This window comes from Tribolium madens, unplaced genomic scaffold, assembly GCF_015345945.1.
Source record: "Tribolium madens isolate multiple individuals breed KSU strain unplaced genomic scaffold, Tmad_KSU_1.1 Scaffold_96;HRSCAF=242;Tcas5.2_LG5, whole genome shotgun sequence".
NCBI lineage: Eukaryota > Metazoa > Arthropoda > Insecta > Coleoptera > Tenebrionidae > Tribolium > Tribolium madens.
Window position 1 is genome coordinate 10,000,526 of NW_025401068.1, and position 26,528 is coordinate 10,027,053.

A 26,528-nucleotide genomic window follows, 5' to 3' on the forward strand; every position below is an offset into this window, starting at 1 on the left:
TTAATAAAAAGTAATAAATTGAAACAAAACATATTTTCAAAATTGCCGCCTTTTCTAGTTCACGGGCCAGACGTATGATGACGCCACAAGTATGCGTTCTATTTTGTAGGTGTTCTGTGACGAGATGTTAATAAACAGTTAATCGAACAAAAAACATCAATCTAGTCACTGAGATAAATTTGATAATGTGAATCGCGTTTATTAAACAATAAAATGTGAAAAAATAATTTGCGTTCAAAATTTGCGCCCATTTCTATGATTGGTTGCTATGCTACGTGAGCACCCATTGGCGCATTTTGAAACCCCAACAAACGTCATTTCGACAGGTTGAAAATTCAAAATTTTCAGTTTTCAAACTTTAAAATCCTGAAAAATCAAAAACAGAATGTCTCAGCACGGCGCAACTCTGCAGACCTACAATCAGGAATTAGTAAAATGTAAGTAAAACAAGATTTGAAGATGACGCACTCTAACCTAAAAAATTCAGGTTTAGAAGACCTGAAAATGAAAAGGAATGAGATGTTAATAATTGTAAAACGGGAAGAACAAGAGAAGCAATCCATCGAGAAAAATATGGACCTGATGCGAGATAAATTGAATGTGGTTACTGAAAGTTTAGAAAAACATCGGTCGCTGTGTGAGAGTTATGAAAAAACAATTCAGGACACAGAAGCCGGGTTTAAAAAGGTAATTAATGTAAATAACAGTTTCAGATGAGGTTAGCCCAGGTTTCAGTAGATTTTAGAGACCAGTCAAATTTTGCTAAACCTAGCCCAAACAGAAGCCAGCAAACTTAGTGTTGTTGTCAACAAGAATGAGATTTCTCCTAAGTTAGACGAAGCCACAAATCCGTATTGCGATTAAACTGAGGCTACTTTGTTATTCAATCGTGTGTCAATATATTTTTTTACTAATTTTTAACTGTACTTAGTGCACCTGTCTACCCACTTTCCATATTTTGGTTGAAGGGGTTTAAAAATACTGCAATTTCTAGAAAAATCAAAAACCTATAATTGGCGAACTTCACATTTCAAAAATACGCTTATATCACAATAGGTACTGCTTAAAATTCTATGAACTACACAATTTTGTACACTGTTGGCACAAGAAGACACAGGAAATATCACATTCCAGTCCTTACGTCCTACTTAAAAATGAGAAATACAAACAAGAAAACGTATTTACTAAAACTTAAACAATATACAAAAGTGACATGTAAAATGATTATTTTTTATACGCATCAGTCTCTGAGCCTGAATCTAAATTAGCTTTGGCCTTTCGTAGCACTTGACTCGTTTTATGAATCTGTTTGCAAATGGTTTTTTCCACTTGTTTTTTCCGTTGATTTGCTAAAGTTAATTGGGTCACAGTCTCCTCCAACGCTCTCCTCGTCCTCAGCAACTTCCGCTTCAAATCGTTGTTCTCGTGGGCCATTTCCAGCGTTTTCTGACAGCAATGCACATCATCTACAAAAAGACCAACTCGCACTAATTCTGGTAATGACAATTCCCAAATGGGAAATTACAAAAAACAAATCTCGAAGAGCTTCTCCCTATTTCCATCAATCATTTAATTTCATCTCACACTTGACCACCAAAACTTACCACAGTTTTCGTCTTGATTGCTCTCGACATCGAGCAAGTTGTTCATCGACTCGGTCAACTCCAAAGTCTGCAATAACGGCCTCTGTACGTTGAGGTGCGTCTCCAAACTGGAAAACCTGCCATGGTCACTCTCAATTCCCAAATCAGGCGAAGAATTCGCTTCGTGTCTTTCAATATCAAAATTCTGGTTCGATACCAATCTACTGAAACTCCTACTTCCTCTCCCATCGTCCATTACGATCTGTTCTTCGGACAAATACCCGGAATTGTCCGAATGTTGGCGTCTAAACGACACAATCTGATTGACGAAATTCGGTGTTGTTAAAGACACCGAATTCACATCGCCACAACCCGCTTGAATTTTAACAAGTCTATTGTGCAACTCCGCATTGGACGACTCTAATTCGCTAACACGCACTTCAAGTTTCGATTTATGCACTTGTAGTGACGACACTTGCCTCTGATGAGCCTGGCGCAACTCTTGAAGCTCATTTTCAACCTTAAAAAATTTCAAGTCAAGTCAAGTCACCAATATGAAAAACAAACCTCATCTAGTCGCTTTTTCGTATCAATTTCCTTCAAAACACTTCGATTGAGTTCTTGCTCAATTAGTGCCTTTTCCTTGGCTATTTTAGTCTTGTCCAAAACGGCTTCCGAATACTGCAATGTCGCATTATCTAAATCACAACGCAAACTATTGATTCTTTCCTCATATTCTGTGAATTTCCTATTAGTGCGTTCTTCTTCTCCAGTCATTTCTTCCAAACGTTCTTCCAAAGAATCAACTTCGTTCTTCAATCGATCAATTTCATCAAGTGCTTCCTCAACTTGGCATTTCTTCACGTAGTTTACTTCATATTCGGCTTGCAACTGTTGAATTGTGTTACGCAGCGTCTTAATTTCGAGCTCAGCACTGCTTTGTATTTCGTTCAATTTCTTCAACGATTCTTCCTCCAAATGCCTCACTTGGTCTTTGAGTTGATTCTGGTACTCGTTTCGAAGCTCCTCTTCCAATTCGGTCATTTCTTCCTGTTTCTCTTTTAACTTCCCCTCGAGAATCTTCACCTCATTTTTCGCCACTTCGAAAGCTTCCTCTGCTACTTTCGCAAGTTGCAATGCTTCCTCCTTTTCCATTTCAATCTTTTTATCTTTCTCGTCAAGCTCTTGTACTTTCTTCTCACATTCTATTTTATCTTGTTGGGCTTCAGTCAGTTTGATTTCTAAATTGTCCAATTCTTGCTTGAGTTTACTGTTGTTTTTCATCGCGTCGCAATAAGCCGTTTCTTTTTCGTTTAATTTCTGACTGAGTTCGCAGACTTGTCTATGCAATTCCAATATAGTTGTGCGACTTTCATTAAGTGTACTTTTTTTAGAAGTATGTGAACTTTTATCTTCCTCATCTTCGGTCGAGTCAGTTGAAGTGTTTATTTTTTTGCTCGAATTCGATTTCAAACTTCCATCTAAAAGACCGATTCGGGCACGTGAAACCGAACGATCTGGCTCGGACCACGCCTCGGACTCAGATTGATTATCACTCTTATACTTTAAAGTCGTCGATGTTGTATTCAAATTAGGCTTGTCCAAATCTTGTTCGTCTTTTTCGGACGAAATCTCCGTGAAATTGTCACAAACTGTGATTTTATTCAACTCGACGTCACGCAATTGGAGTTCATATTTCAGATTAACGATTTGTTGGCGCAAAGTTTGAATAATTTGTGCATTATCACCATCGTCATTCTTGTAAAGATGGCTTTTATACGTTAAACTGAGTCTACTAGTGTCAGTTTGATTCGTCTCATTCAAAAAACTGGAAATGTTTGTGAGTTGGAGGAGGCTTTGATCTGGATTAATAATCATGCTCATGGTGAAAGATCTGGACAAATCCAGACTCTGGTCGATGATGTGACGTATTCTCTGGTTTTCCTTGTTGCCCAAGAAGCCCAAAACCGATTTTTGCTTCAACAAAGAATCGAGGAAGATAGCCAATTCCTCTAGTCTTCGACTCAAGACTGCACAAACTTCATTCGCTTCCAGTCTCAATTTTTCGGATTTTTCTAATTCGGTTTGTAGGTGGTTCTCGACACAGATTCCCCCGTTTTGAATGTCGATTTCAATTCCCAATTCGGAAATCTTCTCCTTGATCAAACTCAATTGTTTCTCTCTTGTAGTCAAGTCATTTCGGAGTTTTTCTATTTCTGACGCTTGTTTCTTTTGGAGTTTTTCGATTTCACGATTCTTCTCCCACAGTTCTTTATTGACGAGTCCTTGCAAATCACTGTTGCGTTGCACAAGGATTGCTTTGAGACGCTCGATTTCCTCTTTTTCACCTCCTTTTTCCTGGTTTGCTGTCAATAAGTCAAATTCAAGATCGACAATGTGTTCTTCTTTTTCTTTAATATTCTTCATGATGTCCTCATACTGGTCTTGCAATCGCTTCATTTGGTTGTCTTTCGCGTCCAAAGTAGCCGTCAAAATCTAGAAATTTAATGTGAAACTATTCAAAAGAAGTGGTAGTGGTGGTACTAACCCTGTTCTTCTCCTCTAGTTCATCAGTCAGAGCTTTGTAATGCTCAATTAACTCTCCGCTTTGTTCCTCCATTGAATTCTAGTGAAAACACAGATTTAGTGAACGTAAATAGAAAAAACACCACACAAAGACAAACGAAATAAAAAAATAAAACCAACAACCAAAACTTGCATGCGTTTATTGTTGTAACTTAATTACAGACAAAAAATATTACATTGAGGTGTACTTCATTGTCTTTGTCGCGTCACCCACCATGCCTAAAAAGCAAGCTAATCAAGCACAAATTCCACACCTTAATTAGCTACAATAAGTAATCTACAATACCTTTTTACATATTACGCAAGAAAACATCACTACCATAACAAGTTAATTAAGCTAAACCGTCTCATTTTTAACTATTCTAACGCCAAAGGGGGAATTGTGACTGGGGTTAAGAAACACAGAAGTTACGGAATGAACTCGATGTTATTTAGGTAGGTTTATAAATAGCCTGGCTGAACTTTTACGTTTCAAGCTAAGCGGATACAGAAGCTTCAGTTAGCGAAAGCCAAAAGAATTTACAAATATTTTACACCTGTCTTATTCTTAAACGATGCTCGTCCATGGTTGGGCACAACAAATTAGAAAAAATTGTAAACTTATTTTTAAAGGTTCTCTTTGACAAAGTTACTCCAAGCATATCGATAAAAACACTGAAATTTTGTAATAATTAAAAATGTCAAAATGACACTCAATGATTTGAATATCAGCACTCTTGGAGAGATTTTCAAATCAATGACCAGCAAAGGGCTAATTAATACTATATTACAATCGTTACCCCAATGGGTAACAACATTCCCGCTGGGCACTGTATACTATTTTACTTTTATTTAGAATCACGTTTCGTTAAAATGGTAAAATATCTGTTTTTCTGTCAAAGTTGGTAATCTTTCAAAAATTTCTTTCAAACCATGGGATGTAATGAGAAATTTGCCGAAAAAGGACGACTCTGGTTCGTTTGCCCTCCAATGTGTGCGCGCAAAATTAGGCCCCGCCCCGGTGTGTACTTCTAGCTTTTACCTCATTATTTTTTGTTTGAGTAATGAAGTATCTATTTTCTTCTATAAAGAAAGTACCATAGATGCCTTTTGGCCCAAAAAAAATTAAATCATTGAAGACTTTTGCAAGAAAATTATTACAAACTACTTAGAAGTAATAACAATGATATTTTTCTCCTCGTAACAGTACACAGAAATGGTGTGTTTATGAAATATATCTTACTTAATTATTTATAGAGATTTGATGGACCATTTGAACGTTTTTTCTTGATTAGATTATACAAAATTTATCAATGTTAAAAAAATCTTGAAAAACTCGTTTAGTTTAATTATTATTATTTAACTCAATAAAAAAGAAAGTTAGAGGTTTATTAAAATGTAGCTGTCATGAAATTTTGTTCTTTGCTTTTTCTCTTTTGTTGAATTGTAATCTGTACTATTATCGTATTGTTAAAGCTGTTTGGCGTTAATAAATCATTATTATTTACTTGAAGTATATTACAGGCACTTGCTTAATAGGAATCATTAGGGAACATTGTAATAAAAATTGCTAATATCAAGTTTATATGCTGAAATAAATGGAAACATTTGAACGAACTCGTTTGTTAATCACTCTACTTATTGTTCTAATTAACGAACTCGTTTGTTAATTATCAGCAATGAGTTAGTTTGCAACAAATCACTTGTATTTTTAGCAAGAAATACGTAAACCCTCAAATCAAGTAGATTAGCTTATAACTTTATTTATAAAAAAACACAACATATTCAGACAATAAGTAAAACAGGGTAATTTTTTGAAAACTGTACTCCACGGTCCTTTACGGCTCACCCCACACGATACAAATAGCAAGTTTTGGTTAACATTAAACATTTCCTCACAACGTACTTGACAAACTCGTATGTATTTTTTTAACATTCGCCAAATTTAATGTTTCTAAGTATTGAAACCAACGTGTAGAAAACATCTTGAACTCGACCTGTACAAATACTCGAAATTGGAAGCAAATCTATCACAGTCATGCAAAAAAGCCAAATCTACACCCCTTTCGGGAAGCAATTACGAACTAGTACCTCATTGGACAAAGATTCGCCGCCGCGAGACACCCTCTCGCCCTCCGTTTGCATTCTTGAAACCACCCCTTCTAGTTCCCTTTCAAGTTGTTCGTTTTTCTGTTTCAAAGTGGTGATTTCATTGTTGGTTTTATTCCTTGAATCGATCATACTCTTGATTATCTTGCAAGCTTTCATTTGTTCGGCTTTAAGCTTGACGATTTTCTGGTGTTGAGAGTCGCGTTCGTTCTTCAGTTGTTCAATAATTTGCTTGACATCGAGATTATTATGATCAAAGGGGAAATTGACAGAGGGTGAGGGGGACGAAGTGGGCGTTATTACCGGCGAAGGGAGTGTTGGAAGAAGGAATGTGTCTTTCGACGGAGATCCAGAAGGTGTTGTTGGTTTTTGAACTGAAAAGGAATCGGCATCAGTATATCCGGGGCGGCGGCCAGGACTCTTAGACACCACAAGGTCCTGACTTTTCTTCAATTCGGCCAAAGAGGCCTCCAATTTCGACTGCAAATCGGCGATTTTCTGCTCACTGCTCGCTCTCAACTTTTCATAACGTTTTCGTTCTTTCTCCAAATCCGACGAGAAGAGATTTTGACGTTTTCGCAACTCATCGTTTTCAGATGACAATTCACTCACAATTTGCGACTTCTCCTCGAGTTTCTTGTGCAAGCCTTGGCATTTCGCCTTGGCCTCTGCCAATTGAAAACTCATATCTTCGAATTCATGGATGCGATAATCGAGTTTTTTCGTCGCTTCCTCCAACTGTGATGATAAACTCTTGATTTTGTTATCGTTCTGATCGAGAATTAGTTGAATTGCGGCACTGTTTCCCTTCTCCTGTTGCAGCTGAAACACACACGAACACTTTAATCGCACGCACAAAACAAAAACTGACACCACAAAAAGAAACCAAAGAAATACCTCTTCTTCCAGGGATTTAATTTTATCTTGAAGCTCTTTCAGGGCACTTGAAGTGTCTGGTAAACTGAATGCTTGAGATGCGTAGTAATCGGATTGAGTCCTGGCCGACATTATCTCACTTTCCGTTTTAGCATCCTGAAAAAAAAAGAAGAAAAAAGAATTTTATAATTTTTGGCTTTAATATTTTCTAATATAATTTCAGATTGCAAGAAAAACCTGCGAAAGACAACATCGTTCTTGTTCCAGCGAACGGACTGGACAACAAATAATTTAATACAGAAAACTGTAATATTGTTAAAGCAAATAAATAGAACTCACAAGTAGCTGTGACTTCAGATCTTCGATTTCCTGATGGGCCTCCGTCAGCATCTCTTCCTTTTCGGTTACCAGTTTTTTGTGTTCTTCATCTTCCAACTCCATTGCCTTCACAGCTTGACACAGTAAATCATGCTTTTCCTGAACTTCTTTCCTCAAACTTTCCACTTCAACCTGTAATATTGTCATGGAATTATCAAAAAACCCACTTCTTTGCCTCACCATTAATTCAACGTTTTTCTTAACTACATTTTCCTTGTCTAGATTAAAATTGACACCCATCCTTTCTTCTAAAAAATAAATCCTGAGTTTGAGATTAAAATTTTCCTTTTTGAGATTTGACAGCTGCTCTTCGAACTCTTTGACGGACCTGCCCCGCATTGGTCCACCCATGGAATCTGCAAGTAAAAAAATACGTCGTCAATACTAAAACACGTGACAGATTCGCTCGCGCCTTCTATTTCTACTTCTTCGCAGGATTCCGACGCTTCAAACTCAGACTTGTCTTCCATTATCGTGTTTTCGATCACGGCTTTAATAAATTCTTTAGCCATTTTCACCTCCACTTGTTGTCGAAAAGGGAGAAGTGGAGCGTTGGGCAATTAACAAGGACCCATGAAAGCTTATGATGGATTATTTACGGACAATTTACAATGGTGACATCGAAAATGTGTCAAAAATAATGTCAAAAACAAAATTTTTCCGAAATAATTTGATTTTGATAAGGAAAGAAGGGTGCAAGCCCATGATTGAATGTAATTAGAGCATCACGGTGTCGTGGTTTTCGAACAATGAAGAAGGCAATTACGGTTTTTGAGGGTGTGTCTTGAAGAAATTTATTTCGAAGAGATTGGAATCTGTCTAGTGTAACTTCCGGGCCAAGCTACAAACACCCTTTTTGTTTTTTACTATTAAATCCTGCAAAAAGGCAGCTATTATAGCTAAAATTATCCAGTGTTTGTGGAGATAAACCGATTTAAGATAGGTCGGTAAAATTTACGATTAACACATCCGTTTCTATTTTTAGAACATTTTTTTCAGTTGAAATTAGAAAAATAAAAACCTTTTTTAGCAATATATTTTTTATTATTCCTTTATTGTTATTCAATTAACAAAACCAAGAATTAGTAGTATCTGTAATAGTATCCATTAATCCCATAGTATGGGCTCTGGTATGGGTAATATCCATACAAGGAGTGAATTGGATGTTCTGGGAGAACCAAAACAGGAGCAGTAGTTTTAACTTCAGGCGTTTCAACGGTTACGGAATCTTTCGATTCCTTCACTTCAGCAACGGGTGTTTCAGGAATGACAGAAGTGATGGGAACAAATGGTAGCACAGATGGTTGGGGAAATACAGGTAAAATAGACCTGCCTCCTAGCACGTAAGGTGCAACAGGTAAAACCCTTTCTTCAGTGATGGTACCAGATTCACCGGTGACGGTAGTTTGAAGTACAGGATTTGATAAAAGATCAGCGCTAGCAGCGGCCAACAAGGCAACAAGATAGAAAAAATTCTAAAAGTATCACAAACTAGTATAAGCAAAATTAAAACTTTTTTTTTACTCACAGTGAACATTGTTGCTGTTGATGTCTGCACTCAACTGATGTAAAATGCCCCGATTTTCTCATTTTTATATTCGAATTTGTCATTTAGAATCGTTGCCTACGGCTTAATTATTTTTTAATACAGCTTGTTTTAAAATGTGATATTAATGATGATCTAGTTAGCGAACTAATCGCAGTTTTTCACCTCGCCCAAAAAAAACAAAGCTAATTTGTAATGTTTTATGGTATGTAAAACGACCACTAAATACGCAGAATACCATTGTTGAACGCCCACATTTTAATTTAAATCAAAACAATTTTATTTTAATAAAATATATGGTATAAGAAGTTCCAAGAGGTACATTCTTTTCTCTGCTATTAAATACGAGTATCTAGAGATACAAAAAAAAAGTTCAAATTAAAAAATCCGTAAATAAATAAAATAGTCCGTAGTGACACTTTTTCGGTCTCATGCATTTCATTAATTTTAGTGAAATTGTCCGTAAAGTTGATAGTCCGTAAAGTAAGTTTTCAAAATTTTATACAGGGTGCGCCAGAACTCGCACCCCAGAAAAAAATTTCAAGTAAGATAAAATACCAGGAACATGGAGAAAATGTTAAAAAAATCCTGTCAAAAAATTTTGACATTTATTTTTTGACATTTTTTATGTCTATTTAATGGTACTGATAATGTTGTATACCTATGTTTTTTTACGAGAAGGTACAAAAATTTTACCAATAAAAGCCACAAATAACATCAAACAGAGTTACAATTTAGGATACAGCTTCCTTATTTCCTCTTGTAATAACCTGTAGCAAAAAAACTTGGAAAACTATTTTTCCAACAAAAATAAATAGAGTCAAAGTGCAAAATTTAAACTCTCAACTTCAAAAATTTAACACTTTTTCCATGGTCCTGGTATCTTACTTTATGTGGCATTTTTCTCTGGGGAGCGAGTTTTGGCGCACCTTGTATAATTGAAAGAAATAATAAATTTAAAGATTTCAGAAAAAACATTTTTTTTTTTAATTTGAATTAATTGTGGCCTTTTTTTTGCAAAAAGATGCATTTGTGCGAATGAAGTTGATTACGTTGCACTGTACTATGTAACCTCTTACATAACATGCTGAAAGACTGAAGCGCACTTATCGAAATTTCGCCCTTGAAACGGCTATTTCTGATCGTTCCAAAATTGTTGTTTGTCATTCCAGTATGGAAGTCTGCCAAAACGGTGGCGCACAAAGCGCCTAATTAATAAAAACATCGTCTTCAGGACAATTAGTAGCACCCGTTGTCGTTCCATAATGTCAAACCAACCGCAACCAAGAATATTATTATTAAATAATCCTAGGTGGGGTAGATTTCAACCGGAAATGAAACAACAAGGCGGCAACAATCCAATTGATTCTTTGACTTTAATCAGTGTTATCCAAACACAAACACTGACAAAACTTTTACATTAAACGAAATATTTGTGCCAAGCTATTATTTGGCATTCAAACTGCTTTCAGGATTCGTTTTCGTTTCGTAGATTTGCGTTTCTGAAATCAACTTACTTGAAAATGTGTTGTCTTGGTCCAAAGTGACCTCTTGTAGCTGACTAGGACTCGTACTGAAACAGAAAAACAACCAATTAACATTCATAGTGCATAGGTGAGTGTGTAGGAGATCAGATGGTCAAAATGGGTCATTTGCGAAATCCATCGTGTCCTGAAACGAAAATAGAACTGGGACAGATGTTTCGAATGAATCAAAACAACACGATCAATAATGACAAAAAAATCAACTTCACAGCTTCCGATGCTTCGCTGAAATTTATTAATGGTTCTTTCAGTGCCGATGTTGTTTCATCAATCACGTGAAAAACAAAACAAATACGTATTTAATTGCTTTGAATCTCACTCCTAATTTTAAACAATTAAAATGGTCGAGTTAATGCAATGGAAATTGTTTATTTACATTTCAAAAACGCCCAAACACATGGATAAGTGAAAATGGGATTCTGTTACATAACGAACGGAAGCCCACACAAACTGGCATTAAAGGACGACTTGTTGCATTTATTTTATTCATTAAATGTTAAATAAAGCAGAGAACAACATTAAAAAATATCAAGTTTGTCAGATACATAGTTCAGGGATTTTCAGGAAATAATTTTTAGGTCGTCAAATGAAATGAAACAAATCAACATGGGTTTATTAGTTAATTTTTGACTCTTTCGTTAATTATTGTTCAAAAAATTATCACAACAATGTTTGCATTTTATTTTTAAATATCTACCGTGCGAGATGAAGAGAGTTGTTTAAATTTAGACGAAACGATTTGTTCTTTTTGATCTTTTTGTTTCCTCTTGTGTATGCCGAGTGTCATCATCGTCTGTGAAGTAAATCTTTTGGGACACTTTTACGTTTTAATTGAAACGGAAAACATCTTGTAGGTTGCACTAAGATGAAATACTACTCAAATTGATTACAAAACAAACCAAACAGATGTTAAAAAATTTTTTCAAGCTAAAACAAAATAATGAAGTGACAAAAAACATTTTTATGTACATCTTATAAAAATTGTGACCAAAATAGAAAATAAATAGTTGAAGTAGTAAAATGTCTTTTTTTCGCACATCAAAAGTTGCTAGATTCATAACAACACTTACGTTTGAGTTATGGCTCGTAAATTATAATGTGGAGCTACTTCAGTTTAAATAAAAATAAATATATTCAGAAGTAAGATAAACAAGGTCAACAATAAGATGAATATTTAACACTTCACTTTCAAGACGAGACAATTAGGTATTGATAAATAAGAGAAATTTTGTTTCAGAAAAAAATTATTGTGAATCTTCCTGTTTGTGCACAATTTTTTTATTAGCTTCCTCGTATCCCTTTCAACAGCAATTGAAATTATTATTTCGTTGAAGTAATTTAAAACAGTTTATTTCATAATGACCGCAACCAATTCCAAGGAATTTCCTAGATTTAAACTGCCACTGACGTCGCGACGCTTCCAGGACGCCTACAGGAAGTATCCCACCGTGATTTTCGGTCTCCTCTAGGTTCAACGAACTAAAGAAATGTGTGTGAATTCACTATCGTCAACTAGTACAGACGTCGCAGGTTGCATCGATAGTGGCGTAAGCGTAGTTCGTAGTAGATAGGAATTTATAAATAGAAAATAAAATGCGACGACAAAATACGTTAATGGTTAGGGATGAACACGCTTGTGTTTTGTTAAAAAAAAAGCTTCCGTTTGGTGTTATTTATAAACACCCATACACTTTACTGATGATTTGCAGGAAACAAACAAATTTTTCTTTAGAGATTATAAAAAAAACTTAAAAAGTGATCAAAAAACGAAGAAATCGAACAACTCTAACAACAGATGAACTTAGTTCTGTTTTGTTTTAGTGTTATCTATCAAATACGACAAACTAAAAATACTCGAACACATTGGTTTGTTTCCAGTAGCACTACCATAAAAAACGTAAAAGCGTAAAGTATGTGTTATAGACGCATCTGAGTGGGTAAGAGTTTTTTTGAGCAAATTCTAAAAAAAAATAAACAAAGAATCATACATACATCAACAGTTTGAAGCAATAAGTCGTTAGTCAATTAAAAGAGAGAAAAAAATCAGTTTGAGATATATTTGGGGATCTGATTCATGCACTCCAATGAACTTGATCTTTGATGACACTTACACTGTCATTCCATTTGTTACATAATTTTCTTTCTAAATATAAATCGATCAATCCTCCCCATTCTCACAGGAAATTCACTTAAACGCAACAGAAATAAATACAATAATTAAGTGAAGCGGATAAGAACTATTATATTTTTCTAGCACAACATTTTTTTACATAATTAATAACAATTAAAAACGTTAAATGAATTCAACTAATGGCTAATTACACCACTAAACTTTGACCTAGCGTACAGATAAAAACCATCATTAAAATAAATACAGAAAATTAATTGTTCGTTTGTTTAATGAAACATAATACTGAGAAAACAATTCGAGAATGTCCCAAAAATATGTATATTATGTACAAAGTAAATTCTATTAGCATTAATCCTATTATGTCAAGTTAGAAGAATTGTAGATTCCTTTCAAGAGCAAGTGGGTGAACTTAACAAGGCCACCGCCTATTTTATTTAACAACGAATAATAATTATTTTGAAAGGATCAGGTCAGAGATCGCAACAGTTTACCAACCTAAAATATTACCACTCAAGCAATTTTTATTACAATATTAGTAATTTGTTGATACATTTATGAAGTGTTTCACCACTTGGTGACTAATTTATATACAAAATTTCCAAATTCTTAATTAAATCGAAGTCACAGAAATATACTTCAATTAGTGTATTGTGGTATATTTTTTTGTAAAATTAAATGCAAAAATAGCACAATTAAATATGAAATAGGTGAAGTAATGATCTGTTATTGACTCAAACCACTCAATTAGAAAGTTTCAAAATTTCGACAAACAATTTTGTTATCAGCGAAAATAAATTTGTGGTAAGCAAAAATAAACCCTATTCTTGGGTACATCTAAGAAAGAAAGCTTTAAGCACATTATTCTCAACACTTAATCCCCAGATAAAGATTAAGTATCCATCTTGAAAATGAATACATTCGCGTTCCACCAACACCAGCTGGCCAATTCAGGAAAACATGTAATAAAACATAAACAAACATCACTCTCGGGCAGTTTGGATTACGTTATCCACAAATGTAAACATTTACATCTATTCACTATTGTGTTCAAGCCCTTGTTGACCGAATTAAAATTGATAAATAAAGTTTATTCTACCATAAAATGTACAAAAGTTTCAGGGTTGTAAATGAAATCAAGCCTAAACAATAGACACGCGATGTTAATAATACTTTTTGCCAGTCAAAATAAAGTGTGACTTAAGTTACATACTACCAAGAATAATAAAACAAATCGAGTGAAATTTTATGTTTACACTCGACAAAAATTTACGTAAATATGCGTCTGGATAATAAACCTTGAGAGACTTGTATATCTTTTTTAGTTTTTTCAAATATGTGCTCACAGGCCGGATGCTGAGACTGGTACGTAGCAAGTGTTGGAAGAAATTGTAGATACAAAAAAATACAAACTCAAAAGACACCACCAGTTTTTTGGACCATAATGATTAAACAAATCGGAAAAAATATTCATCGACGATCAATTTATTTTATTTGTTGTTACCGAATAATTAGATTTATCCTTAGAATGAATCTGTCATCAATTTATTTCCTATTTTAAACGTGTGTTTTTAAAACCAGACAACTTTCAGTTTATCAAAATGATCTAAATGTAAATTTTCCATCCTGCGTCGTAGATTATCTCACCCTCGATCCTTTGAAGCTATGTTTGTATACTCCCTTTATCTTAATTTAGTAAGCCCAGACAACTATAATTAATTTTACAACTACCTAAAACCGTGGGCTAATAATAATAAGGATCTTAAAATGAACATGAAAAGAAGTAAATAAAAAAGTAACGAAATGAGCTAGAAGAAGGTAAATGATACGTGCCGACAGAAAAGTTACAAGACAAAGGTGCATAAACACTTCTTTCAAAGTAGGTTGTGTACAAACATTACAATTTAACGATTTAATTGGCCATTAAAGAATCGGATTCATATTTGAATTCTTTATTCAAAACTCCAGAAATTTATTTGAAAGTTTACCAATATTGTTGTATTAAATCATATCTTATCTTTGATGTTTTCTTATGACTATTCACTGCGAATTTACGCAACTTTCCCACCAAAATAGGAAAACCGATGCAAAAACCAAACGCGTCATCCACCGCCGTATTTCAATTAAGTATTCAGATCCAAGCAAGTCACATAAATTATCTCATCGTTCCAGATAAGCTTCGTATTTCCTTCAACAACAAATAATATTTCCTTTCTGTAGCAAGAAAACGTGCCATCTGCAACGACATCCTCATTATTATGTCAACTTTTTCCGATAAAGCCATCCATAAATGGCCGAGAAAAGCGCACTTTCTGTTCATGTCGTTGTTAATCAACAAGGACATTTTCATTTAGTTTATTAATTCTGTCGTCGGCCACCTACTTGTAAAGTTGATCGCACTGTTTTAGGGTCGATTGGAGAAAATGGGGTAGTGGAGATGCACGTGCAATTGATTTTTTTCACGTTGAATTTGGGTCAATGTAGGCATGTGGGTGAAATATAAAAAACCAGATAGGGTTATCATATGGGGGCTAGCAAATTGTGCTAAAGAAATTAACATTTGAAACAATTTCTGATTAAACTTCCCCGAGACTTTGAAATTAAGTTGGCAACATTAAATAATAATAGAATGATAATGAATATCATTTGATTATTATAAAAATGTTGTTTTTATTTTATTTTTATTAACAAAAGACGAGTCTTTTATCTCGCATCAAATTTAAAAAAATAATTCCTTTTGACCTGCGCTGGAATTTTCCTCCCCTAGCATTTAAAGACGATGACTAAACCCTCTACAAACAACATCCCATTTCCGTCCACATAATTAAAAAAAACTCACCAAAATGGACTTGTAGGGGACGGAATAATCAAAGGCCTCGAAGGGGGGCTATGAAATCCACTATAATTAAAAAACGACATGATTCTTTCCAATCACGAAAACAATCTTTTATGCCACTATCACAAGCGTCCATAAATCAAAATTCTTTTTAAGGAGGCATTTTTTCCCTCCCTTGTCTCACATTCAAAAAAAAATAAAATTTTAAAAACAGGAAATTAAGATTAATCAAACTTCGTAGTCACAACAAAACCGGCTAAATTTTACCACCACTCTATTCTCTCTACGATACTCCACTGAAATATTGTTTGGATTGGCTTGACGCAGCCTCAGGTCGTGGATGGACCATGCGTGCGCTGCTTAGACTCGACAAACTACACTCAATTTAATAAACTCCACTCCATGTGTATGACGGAGACACAAAATTGGATAAGAAATCAAAATTGTGGTTTACGGTGTATCGATTTCGGGGGAAAAACACGTGGGCGAACATCTTATTACGCAAAAATAAAGTAAAAAGTTATCTTATTTGCCTAGTGTTGTAAAAAAATGTGATCGTGTTTTAAGAATGAAATTTTGTTTTGTTTTTGAGTTCGATAAATGAAACTTTCTTTTCAAAATTCGAAATTTTTAATCGAAATCTATTTCAGAAATATCAAATTTTGTTTACTTTAGTGTCATCATCTTTTAATCATTATTTATATTTACTTTAATAATTTTATTTTTGATTTCTACATAATGTACAATCACTTCTGTATTTACATTATTATTACTCTATTAGTTATTTAGTTTGTGACAAATTAAAAAAAGTCTGTTCGTTTTTGTTTTTCTACAGTGGACTCTTCCTAATTTGTCAGTAGGATATACAGGCTGTCACAACGGTCCGAAAAAGCTCTATAACTTGTTTATTTTAAGAGATATTGACTTTTTCTTTTTTTTAGATTATAGCTGCGTTTTTGATGCACATTTTAAAAATATTGCGGTTTATATACAGGGTGTCCCAATATTAAAAAAACACTAAAGTTATATTTTTTTAAATGGAATCTACTCAGTTTAATTTTATTTTTGGATTCTACGCAAAATTACAAATAACTGTTATAGAGGTTGTTTTCATTTATCTGTTATCAATTTTGATTTGTGGCGTTTTTTCACCAGAATTTTTTAAATGCAGGGGTCTGTCTAAAAATTCGTATTTTCTAAATGCTTGCACACAAGTTAAAGTAAGTAACGCCATTTGATTCCTGAATGTTTGCCGCATCTTTTAAGTGTTTATTCAACAACCTGCTCAGTGGCATGCGCCTACTACGATTTTTTAAACATGACAAATTAAAAATGTCAAAAACTCATTTTTTTCAAATGGCACCCTTTATTTATTATTGTACTAATCAAAAGATCTTTTGACAAGCTTTCTATCAATATAAGGTTTGTATAGTCTAGTGTAAAATTCTAAGTTGCTAACTAAATTTTGACAAATTTTTCTGTTTTGAACAATAAAAATCGAGTGGGCCTTATGCAAAAAAAAATTAGCACAGAAAATAAACAAAAGTATGGAATTGGAAATTCTTTGCTGGAAGAAAATGTAAAATATTGAGCAAAATTTAGTAGAAAAATGAAAAAACATTAACAAATAAAAAAAAAAAACATTAAAGCTATTTTACAATTTTCTTTATAACAGATGTTCAAAAATATTACCATTTTTTTCAATACAAGTATGCAGTCTTCGTCTAAAAGATAGTCTAACACGACTTTTTATATAATTTTTTAAATGCAACACTTTGCGGCAGTCTTGCATTTGGGTATTTTTATTTGTAGAGTCTTTGATCCAATAAAATATTACAATCCGCTTCACCAAGACTGTATACCATGTTAATGAGTTCTTGACGAGTAAAATTCATTTTGGGACTTATAATCTTCACAATAAAATTGATAGATTGTAACAATGACAGAAGCCCACTCGATTTTTATTGTCCAAAACAGAAAAGTTTTTTGAAATTTAGTTAATTTAGGATAGCAACTTAGAATTTTACACTAGACTATACAAACCTTATATTGATGGAAAGCTTGTCAAAAGATCTTTTGATTGGTACAATAATAAATAGAGGGTGCCATTTGAAAAAAATGAGTTTTTGACATTTTTAATTTGTCATGTTTAAAAAATCGTAGTAGGCGCATGCCACTGAGCAGGTTGTTGAATAAACACTTAAAAGATGCGGCAAACATTCAGGAATCAAATGGCGTTACTTACTTTAAGTTGTGTGCAAGCATTTTGAAAATACGAATTTTTAGACAGACCCCTGCATTTAAAAAATTCTGGTGAAAAAGCGCCACAAATCAAAATTGATAACAGATAAATGAAAACAACCTCTATAAAAGTTATTTGTAATTTAGCGTAGAATCCAAAAATAAAATCAAACTGAGTAGATTCCATTTAAAAAAACATAACTTTAGTGTTTTTTTTAATATTGGAAATTGTATATAAACCGAAATATTTTTAAAATGTACATCAAACTATAATCTAAAAAAAAAGAAAAAGTCAATATCTCTTAAAATAAACAAGTTATAGAGCTTTTTCGGACCGTTGGGACAGCCTGTATCTTTGACGTAAAAACATCATTGCAATGTTGCCACTTCACACCAGCAATGCAGGCTATCCCCAGAAAGGAAAATAATACAGAAAAGTACCTCTCATATTGCCATTGAAAATTTTGGTAGAGGCAATTTTTAAGTTGAAAAATTTCAGTCATTTAGAAATGAGAAATGAATCTGAGACATCAAAAATACTCTTAATTTTGTTATTCAGTCATTCGTGATCACCCGCTACATAAATTATTAAGTTGGCCACATTAAAAATGTAGAAACATAAAAATCGAAAAAGTTCCTACATTCTGTCGCTATATAATTCATTGTCGCCAACTTCATTTCAAAGACAGAGGCCACTTTGTTAATTATTGAAACTGCACTTGCTCAGCAAGTCTTGCTGTAACATTTTACTATTGACAGGGCGGCTTCAAACAGCTTTTATTTTAAATTATAATTTTATCATTTCCTTTAGAATTTAAAACAAATGAATTCACAACTATATGCATTTTTCCTTAGCTTTTGTATTGTAATATTTATCTGTTATTTCGTCATTAACATACTTTTTGCATTTTTAATAAAGTTCAGGGCTGCAATTAAATAAACATAGTTAACGCTTGAAAACTACAATATAAGACAGACAAATGGTCACTTTAGAGGCAAAAATCATTAACAAAAAACCCATTAATCCTTTTAGATAAAATATCTGCCCTGGAAGTGTTTTTTCGGAAAAATGTAGTAAATAAATCATTGTTGGAATGACTTACATGTCGGCAAAAGTCAACGACTGATCTGTCGTCATATCTGGAGCACTTTCTTCCATATTTTCAGTTAAAAAATCACCGAAAAACTCAAAATAACATTTAACACTGACAGTCACAGGAATAAAGCCGTTAAACTGACGTTTAAATATTTTTATTTCAATTTGGTTTGTTATGATTGGTTGTTGCCGTGACACTTCAATGCTACCAATAGTTAAACCAAAAATTACTACCATATTAAAAACGCGCCAATTTGAACTTTTATTTATTCATTATTTACAAGATTTAACAAAGTTTCAATTTTATATTGTTGATCTAATTTCTTAATTAAATTCCCTAAAGCGTCATTCCCTTGGAGAAAACCTTTGAGGTTATGTACGTTACAACCCTGTAGTCTGTGATCGGTAATCCTATCTTGTGGGAAATTATAAGTCCTAATTTTTTCATTCCTAAAATTGGATCTAACTTGACTCTTCCTCATATTTTCATTTCTCGCAATTTGGTCTTCAAGATCGCGTTGATAAATCAAAGCCCGTAGCTTGGTTAACGCAATTTGCCGATTTTTCACTTGAGACCTGTCCACTTGGCACTCCACACTGAGCCCCGTGGGCAAATGTGTTACCCTGACTGCGCTTTCCGTCGTGTTAACATGTTGCCCTCCAGCCCCACTCGCCCGTTTCGTTTCGATTTTCAAATCTTTGTTGTCGATGGTGACTTCAATGTCTGTGGGCTGGGGGAGGGCCACCACCGAGACCGTGCTGGTGTGAATACGGCCCGCCTTTTCCGTTGTAGGGATTCTCTGGACGCGGTGAACCCCAGCTTCGTGTTTGTAGAACTGAAACGCTTGAGGACCGGTGATTATGGCACTTGCATGTCGGATTCCCCCCATGTCGATTGTTGAGTAATCAGCGATTTGAGTCTCCCAGCCTGAAATACACCAAAAAGATTGGAAAATAATGTCGAGGGGTTGCACCTACCTTGATACTCGGCGAAATTACAATACATTTCGAATAATTCATTCGCGAAGAGCATGGCTTCTTGGCCACCTACTCCAGCGTTGACTTCCAAGACTATTGAACTGCATTGGTCTTCCTTATCTGAGGGCAAAATTGCGTCCAGTAATTTGTCATCAATTGACTTGATCCTGCCTTCAAAAAATAATTTTTCTTCCTCTGCTAACTTTCTAATTTCATCGTCTTTTTCATTTAATAATTCGGATAAGTTCTGAATATTATCCACAGCCGCTTTTCGTTCATTTAATGTGTTAATTAGCGGCTGCAACTGATGAAAACGACTATTGGCGGTATAATTGTTCAGTTTTAAAAGCGTTTCATATTCTTCTTCTAAACGTTTAATGTAATTTTGGAGAGAAACTCCTCTTATGGACAAATCTAAATCATACTTTGACGTTGTATAAAACACCTGATGCCATTTATGTAAGGTGAAATATTTTTTTCGTAATAACACTCTTTGTATTAAAAACATTTTTTGAGGTTAATTTTTCCTAACCACAAAAAATTAATCTGTTCAATGAAATTCGCTGTGGCCCGTTTTATGGACAAATCTAAATCACACTTTGAAGACGTTGTATAAAAAACCTAACGCCATTATATAGCGTCTATTTTTTTTGTAATAACTGTATTTTTTTGAAATTAAATTTTTCTAACCTTAATCTGTCTTATGTCAAATGAAGAAATTTGGGTTGTGGCGGGAGTTTTTTCGGAGTGTGAGTGTGAACTCGGAGAAATAAACAATATAATTTGTAGAAAGAACCGTAAATAATTTCAAGTTTTGTGGTAAAAGTGCCATGTCGAAAGTGAGTAAATCATGAAACTTGTATTTCTGCCCAAATGCACATATAACCTAAAATTTAGGATATCCGTTCATTTTTCACCGTAATTCGAAAGAAATCTGATGCAAATTCCCCAAAAGTTGATTCTCCTGCAATTAAGAAGAAGCCACAACGCATAATAGAGTCTGATGATGAAGATGTGGTCTCTGCTACCCCAGAGACCAAACAGAAGAAACTTCCGAAAAGACGTGAAGTTTTAAATTCAGACTCGGACGAAGATGCGAAAAAAGCACCTAAAAAAGTGAAGACTGAAGAACCTAAGTTAAAACCGGTGAATGTGGCGGAGGTGTTTAAGAATGTCCCTATAAAACAGAGTAAGGTTGATGTCCCAAAAACCCCTGTGAAGATAGATGAGAAAGAAATTCATAAAAATAGCGCTTTCAACAAGACATTGGAAGATTTAGATGATGATATTTTTGAACAGAGCATTGATCTTATTGACTCAATTGAGGGTACTCTCCGGAATGAAAAAAAATCAGATTCAGAGCAACCTCAACAAAGTGTAAAGAAAAGATCAAGAAATGATTCTTCAAGTGATAGTTAGTCTCAAGGGGTTTGCATCACACGAAAACTAATGTCTTATTTTCAGATCAAACACCTAAGAAAAAGAAAATTGAGCATTCAGACTCTGGTATTGATCCAGGACAAGAAGCTTATGAGAAGAAGAGGTACTCAGCTATGCTCTATCAAAAGTATCTGAACAGAGGGGAACCCAAACATCGGGGAATTAAAGAACTGCCAAAAGTACGTTTTTCAAAGTGTAAAAAACTTAATTGTTCTTATTTTACTTTCAGGGAAAGCCAGATTGTCTGAAAAACTTGTGTTTCCTGAAAACAGGGGTTTTAGATTCGCTTGATTCAGAAGGGTTTGCAAATCTAGTAAAACAACATGGGGGACGGGTTGTAAACGCTGTGTCAAGTAAGATTTTTATCTTTATTTAAATAAAGAAAAGTAATATATTAACACCATCATCTTAAAATTACCAATAATAAATTGTAGTTTTTTCAACCGGAAGTGTTTCAGAAGAGTTATAATTATTTATTTAGTTGAAATTGGTTTAAATGTTTGTGCACAAATGTACCATAGTTTTATTAATTAACAAATGTTTAAGGAAACGATGAAGAAATTATGTTTTATTAAACAAAATATTCTTATTCTAAGAATGTTGACAGTGCTTGGAAGAAAATGACAACTTTTGTGAAGACAAAGTCTTGATTTTATTACCACAATTTTTAGACAGATAATTTGCCATAGAAAAAAATCACATTGGAAATATCATTCACTGCGTTTATCTTAAAAACCAAATTAGAATTTGAATGTTTATAGCTTTTTATGTACATATGGAAAACTTATTTTCTATTTTATGAGTAAAAACGTAACTCAGCTTTGATTTTTTTTGCAAAATTTTGATGAAAGATAATAATTGTAAATTTTAATATAAAGTGTCTCCAAATTTATTTATTTTCTAGGAAAAGTAAATTATGTTGTCGTGGGTGAAGAACCAGGGCCAGCAAAACTTGCAAAAGCTGATGGTTACAACATACCTAATATTTCCGAAGATGAGCTTCTAGACATGATTCTAACAAAATCGGGAATCGAACCGAAATATTGTAAGAAGAATACGTCGTGTAACAGCGAAGATTTAGGCATTGATATAGATAATGAACCAAAACCTATCACACACAATGAAGAAATAATTAAAAGTGACAAAAGCGAAAACAAGAAAAAGGAAGAAACTGAAACGAGTGTCACTGTCTCAACCAATGGTCTCTCTGAAAAGAAAATTAAAAGTGATACCTTTTACAGTCAACCTAGCACCAGTAAAATTTCAGAGAGTTCAAAAGTCAAAACGGTTTCTCCTCCTTCTGAAGTGGAGGCACTCCAGTTGTCCTTGCCTGAAAAATACAAGCCACAAAACCTGAAGGGTGTCATAGGGCAACAAGGCGAATCGAGCAATTTGTTCAAATTGAAAAACTGGCTTATAAATTGGCATAGAAACCAAGATCCTAAAGTCAGAAAAAAGTTACCACGACCGACTCCCTGGACTACGAATGATAATGGCGCTTATTTCAAATGCGCGTTGTTGAGTGGTCCCCCCGGTGTTGGCAAAACTACAACTGCAACACTTGTCGCCAAGGATCTAGGTTTGGATATCGTCGAGTTTAATGCCTCGGATACGAGGAGCAAGAAATTGTTACATGAAGAAGTTTCACAGTTGTTGAGCACTAAAACAATCGCTGGATTTGCAACAGGTTTGTTGTAATATATTAACAAAGCGCTTTATTATTAAATTATTGTTTTATTCTGTCTGAAAATTAGTTTTTTTCAGGCAATGCGACAGTGCACCGCAACCGAGTTTTGCTAATGGACGAAGTTGATGGAATGGCGGGGAACGAAGACCGTGGTGGTATCCAAGAACTCATTCAACTTATAAAAAATTCTAATGTTCCGATAATTTGCATGTGCAACGACCGAAATCATCAAAAAATTCGATCACTTGTCAACTACTGCTACGATTTGAAGTTTACAAAACCAAAACTTGAACAAATCAAGGTAATTCGAAATCGAGTAAAACAAGTTGGAATAAATTTGGTTTCAGGGGTCAATGATGTCGATTTGTTGCAAAGAAGGCATTGATATTTCTTCACAAGCATTGACAGAAATTATTGTGGGAACAGGCTGTGATGTTCGACAAACACTCAACCATTTAGCTCTATTGGGGGCAACTAAAAACGAAATCACGTTTGCGGTGGCTGAGAAGGAGGCAAAAGCTTCGAAGAAAGACAGTGTTATGGGGCCGTGGGAGGTTTGTCGAACTGTTTTTACCAAAAGCGAACACAAGAATATGAGCGTTGTCGACAGAGCGAGATTATTTTTCTTTGATTATAGTTTGGGGCCGCTTTTTGTTCAGGAAAATTATCTTAAGGTTCAACCCGAAGGCTCAGAGTATTATTATTCCACCTGTTGTGTGTTTTTTTACGATTAAAATTTTCAGAAAACAGGCATTAATAAAAGCGGCTTTAGCGGCTGATTCTATCAGTATGGGGGACATTATAGACTCAAAAATCAGAAGGAGTAACAATTGGGCGTTGCTTGATTCGCAGGCTTTCTTCTCGTCCGTTATTCCAGGCTACTACATGTCTGGTGATTTTCAGTCTAAAATCAATTTCCCCTCGTGGTTGGGGAAGAATTCCAAGAAAAATAAGTTTAAGAGGTTGATAAGTGAGTTGCAATTACACACACGAACAAGGTAAGGGTGCGTTAACAGCATAGGGTATTTTATGTTCTTATGTTGGTGACACTACCACTGGTAGTAACTGGCACTAACTGACACAAAATTCCCCACATTTTTTTTTTCTTAAATACAAATATTAAAGAAAACCTCGATTGTTTTCAAATTCTTGCTTACATGAATATTTTAATAGACTATATATATTTTTAGCGCATCTGCGACCAAACTGGCTGTTATGTTGGACTACTTGGTCCCGCTGCGGAATGCAATTTTGTCACCTTTGCAGGAGAAGGGATTGGAAGGAGTCAATGAAGCGGTTGCTGTAATGAAGGATTATAATCTTCTGAGGGAAGATGTTGATAGTTTGTTGGAGCTGTGCCAGTGGTCAACAAAAGAAAATCCAATGAATAGCATAGATTCAAAAGTAGTAACTTTTATCAAAATTACTACCATCATTAATGTGTTGTTATTTACAGGTAAAAAGCGCATTTACTCGCGCTTACAACAAGCAAGTCACTTTATTACCATTTGCTCCTGCTTCTGGAATTTCCAAGAAGAAAATAGCCGCTTTGGAAAGTGATTTGATAGATGAAGATGATGAAATTTCTGATAATGAAGATGATGACGATATCAGTAATAATGCGATGATAAAGGTAAAGCAAATTTGCGAGAGTATTTTTGGTTGTTAATTAACTTGCTTTAGGTGAAAAAGAAACCAGCTGCTAGAGGTAAAAAAGCGGATGAGGGGGGTAAAGCCACAAGCAAAAATGAGAAAAAGGGGAAAGGAAAAGCAAAGAAAAAGTAACTTAGTCTTTTTTTTTATTATTCATGAATTTTTCTTTACTTGTGTTTTATTTAATTAGAACAAATTGTTTCATTTTTTGCAGTGATTTCTTTTATACATTGTCACATCAATAAAAATATTTTCTATTTATAAGTATATTATTATATTTATATGTACTATGAATACAAATTACGTTTTTTCGTTCGATATTGTGTGTATATAATCGACAAAGGTGGAATTGGTCCAATGGGTCACGATCGATGAGCTTTGTCGTGTTCTACAGATTTATCAAGAAGAAATTACCACCTAGGATTTGAACTTTTAGGAAAATTACGTTTTTTATGTTATTTGTAACTAGAATTTTCAGAAGTAATTTTGAATGCTTATGGTTGGTTACCCCTTATTGTCCACGGTTGATGTTTTCTGTCAACTTGCATTGCTCTCAACTTATATCAATTGAATTATCCATACAAACTGACAGGTATCTTATATCCATAAATTTAAAGGAGAATATTATCTACAATTCAATTTAAAATAGAAAGTCAAGTTTTTTAAGTTATTCCTGATAAAGAAGAATTTGAGTTGTTAAAAAAAATAATCTCGTGCAGGACAAATAATATCACACAAACAAGATGTTCCTGATAATTGTTTAAACAACATTGATTTTATCAATACACATATCAGTTTGAAAGTAAGATGTGGGTTGATCACACGTCAGTTTCAAAAAATTAGAGAGATAACCACACATGTTTGATCATTTGGGCTGTATTCTTTTTTTCATTACCTTGTTTCCAAATAAATTGATATTTTTTAACTTCCAGACTTTTTTGACCACAAGAATCAAAATAAATTATAGTATCATTTTGAATTATTTAATCAATTAGAATGTTTTCATTCTATTTAGATTTTCATTTTAATAAGGTATCGAATTTCAATACATCTTAATTAAATTCAATCTATTATTGAATTCTTTTTTTTTCTTAGAATAAAATTTCTATCCATAAAGCAATTAAAAATAAACAACCAAAAATGAACAAATTTTCAGCTATTCCGTTTGGGACCTCTCTGGCATTGATGGTTTTCTTTTTAATTTTAGTAGTCTGATATGTTAACTTTTTAACTCAGATTATTATGCCTAGTTTTTTTAGTCATTTTCCTGTTTTCTATGCATTTTTTTTCAACAAAAACCGGTATTTCTACCAAAACATCAAAAACAATGTTGAATTTGACTTTTTACCCCAATTTAGCGTTTCTTTTTGGGAATTGTAAAAACCTGCATAATTGTATTTTTGTTTTGTTTAAACGATATATTTTTAAATTATTTGTTAATAAAAAGCTTTTGGAATACATACATTACCACGTCCCTAAAGTACCTATTTATTTCTATTGTTTAAAAAAATCTTTATTTGTTCTTAAGATAATTTTTTTTGCTTCGAAGTGCATTTGTACAATCCTGTTTTCAATATACCTACATTGAAAAAATAAAAAACTGTAAAATACTACACCTATTTTTATGCGTTCTATAACATTTCTCAAATTTATTTTAAAATCGGAAACAATGAAATTTAAAAGTGATCGTTTTGGCGTGGAATTACTCTATAAAAGTGTTTTGTAATATCACCCATTTTTAATTGTAATTTTGTTTTGTTTAAACGATATATTTTTAAATTATTTGTTAATAAAAAGCTTTTGGAATACATACATTACCACGTCCCTAGAGTACCTATTTATTTCTATTGTTAAAAAAAATCTTTATT

At 33.7% G+C, this 26,528-nt stretch overlaps 4 protein-coding genes and 1 long non-coding RNA gene across 9 annotated transcripts; 2 read left to right on the plus strand and 3 right to left on the minus strand.

Moving 5' to 3' along the window:
* Positions 1-125: 125 nt before the first annotated feature.
* On the plus strand, positions 126-7,479 carry LOC123012568 (13 kDa deflagellation-inducible protein-like). 3 transcript variants are annotated; one of them, XM_044410588.1, is made up of 3 exons: positions 126-437; positions 488-687; positions 729-916. In XM_044410588.1, the coding sequence occupies exons 1-3, from the start codon at positions 386-388 to the stop codon at positions 795-797; spliced, it is 321 nt and encodes a 106-aa protein (XP_044266523.1). In that variant the 5' UTR covers positions 126-385; the 3' UTR covers positions 798-916. The 3 variants fall into 3 exon arrangements, with proteins under 3 accessions (XP_044266523.1, XP_044266522.1, XP_044266521.1); XM_044410587.1 differs by lacking the exon at positions 729-916 and adding an exon at positions 7,357-7,479 and having other exon boundaries at positions 127-437; XM_044410586.1 differs by having other exon boundaries at positions 135-437; positions 739-916.
* LOC123012567 (centrosomin-like) lies at positions 988-19,045 on the minus strand. 3 transcript variants are annotated; one of them, XM_044410584.1, is made up of 10 exons: positions 18,910-19,045; positions 10,575-10,630; positions 7,692-7,867; positions 7,473-7,643; positions 7,155-7,289; positions 6,240-7,079; positions 4,132-4,209; positions 2,151-4,079; positions 1,605-2,103; positions 988-1,466 (listed from the first exon to the last, which is right to left on the minus strand). In XM_044410584.1, exons 1-10 carry the CDS (start codon positions 18,963-18,965, stop codon positions 1,225-1,227), a joined length of 4,182 nt encoding a protein of 1,393 aa, XP_044266519.1. In that variant the 5' UTR covers positions 18,966-19,045; the 3' UTR covers positions 988-1,224. The 3 variants fall into 3 exon arrangements, with proteins under 3 accessions (XP_044266519.1, XP_044266518.1, XP_044266520.1); XM_044410583.1 differs by lacking the exon at positions 18,910-19,045 and adding an exon at positions 15,569-15,847; XM_044410585.1 differs by lacking the exons at positions 10,575-10,630; positions 18,910-19,045 and adding an exon at positions 7,924-8,160.
* LOC123012569 lies at positions 4,293-4,699 on the minus strand. The gene is made up of 2 exons (XR_006413223.1): positions 4,456-4,699; positions 4,293-4,388 (listed from the first exon to the last, which is right to left on the minus strand). It is a non-coding gene; the product is annotated as an uncharacterized LOC123012569 (long non-coding RNA).
* A 106-nt stretch (positions 19,046-19,151) lies between the features above and the next one.
* Positions 19,152-20,631, minus strand: LOC123014005 (peptide chain release factor 1-like, mitochondrial). The gene is made up of 2 exons (XM_044412888.1): positions 19,881-20,631; positions 19,152-19,830 (listed from the first exon to the last, which is right to left on the minus strand). Exons 1-2 carry the CDS (start codon positions 20,386-20,388, stop codon positions 19,169-19,171), a joined length of 1,170 nt encoding a protein of 389 aa, XP_044268823.1. The 5' UTR covers positions 20,389-20,631; the 3' UTR covers positions 19,152-19,168.
* LOC123014004 (replication factor C subunit 1) lies at positions 20,435-24,978 on the plus strand. The gene is made up of 11 exons (XM_044412887.1): positions 20,435-20,719; positions 20,778-21,294; positions 21,345-21,499; positions 21,550-21,673; positions 22,225-23,007; positions 23,085-23,308; positions 23,355-23,701; positions 23,751-24,005; positions 24,198-24,411; positions 24,464-24,640; positions 24,691-24,978. Exons 1-11 carry the CDS (start codon positions 20,711-20,713, stop codon positions 24,790-24,792), a joined length of 2,907 nt encoding a protein of 968 aa, XP_044268822.1. The 5' UTR covers positions 20,435-20,710; the 3' UTR covers positions 24,793-24,978.
* Positions 24,979-26,528: the final 1,550 nt, after the last annotated feature.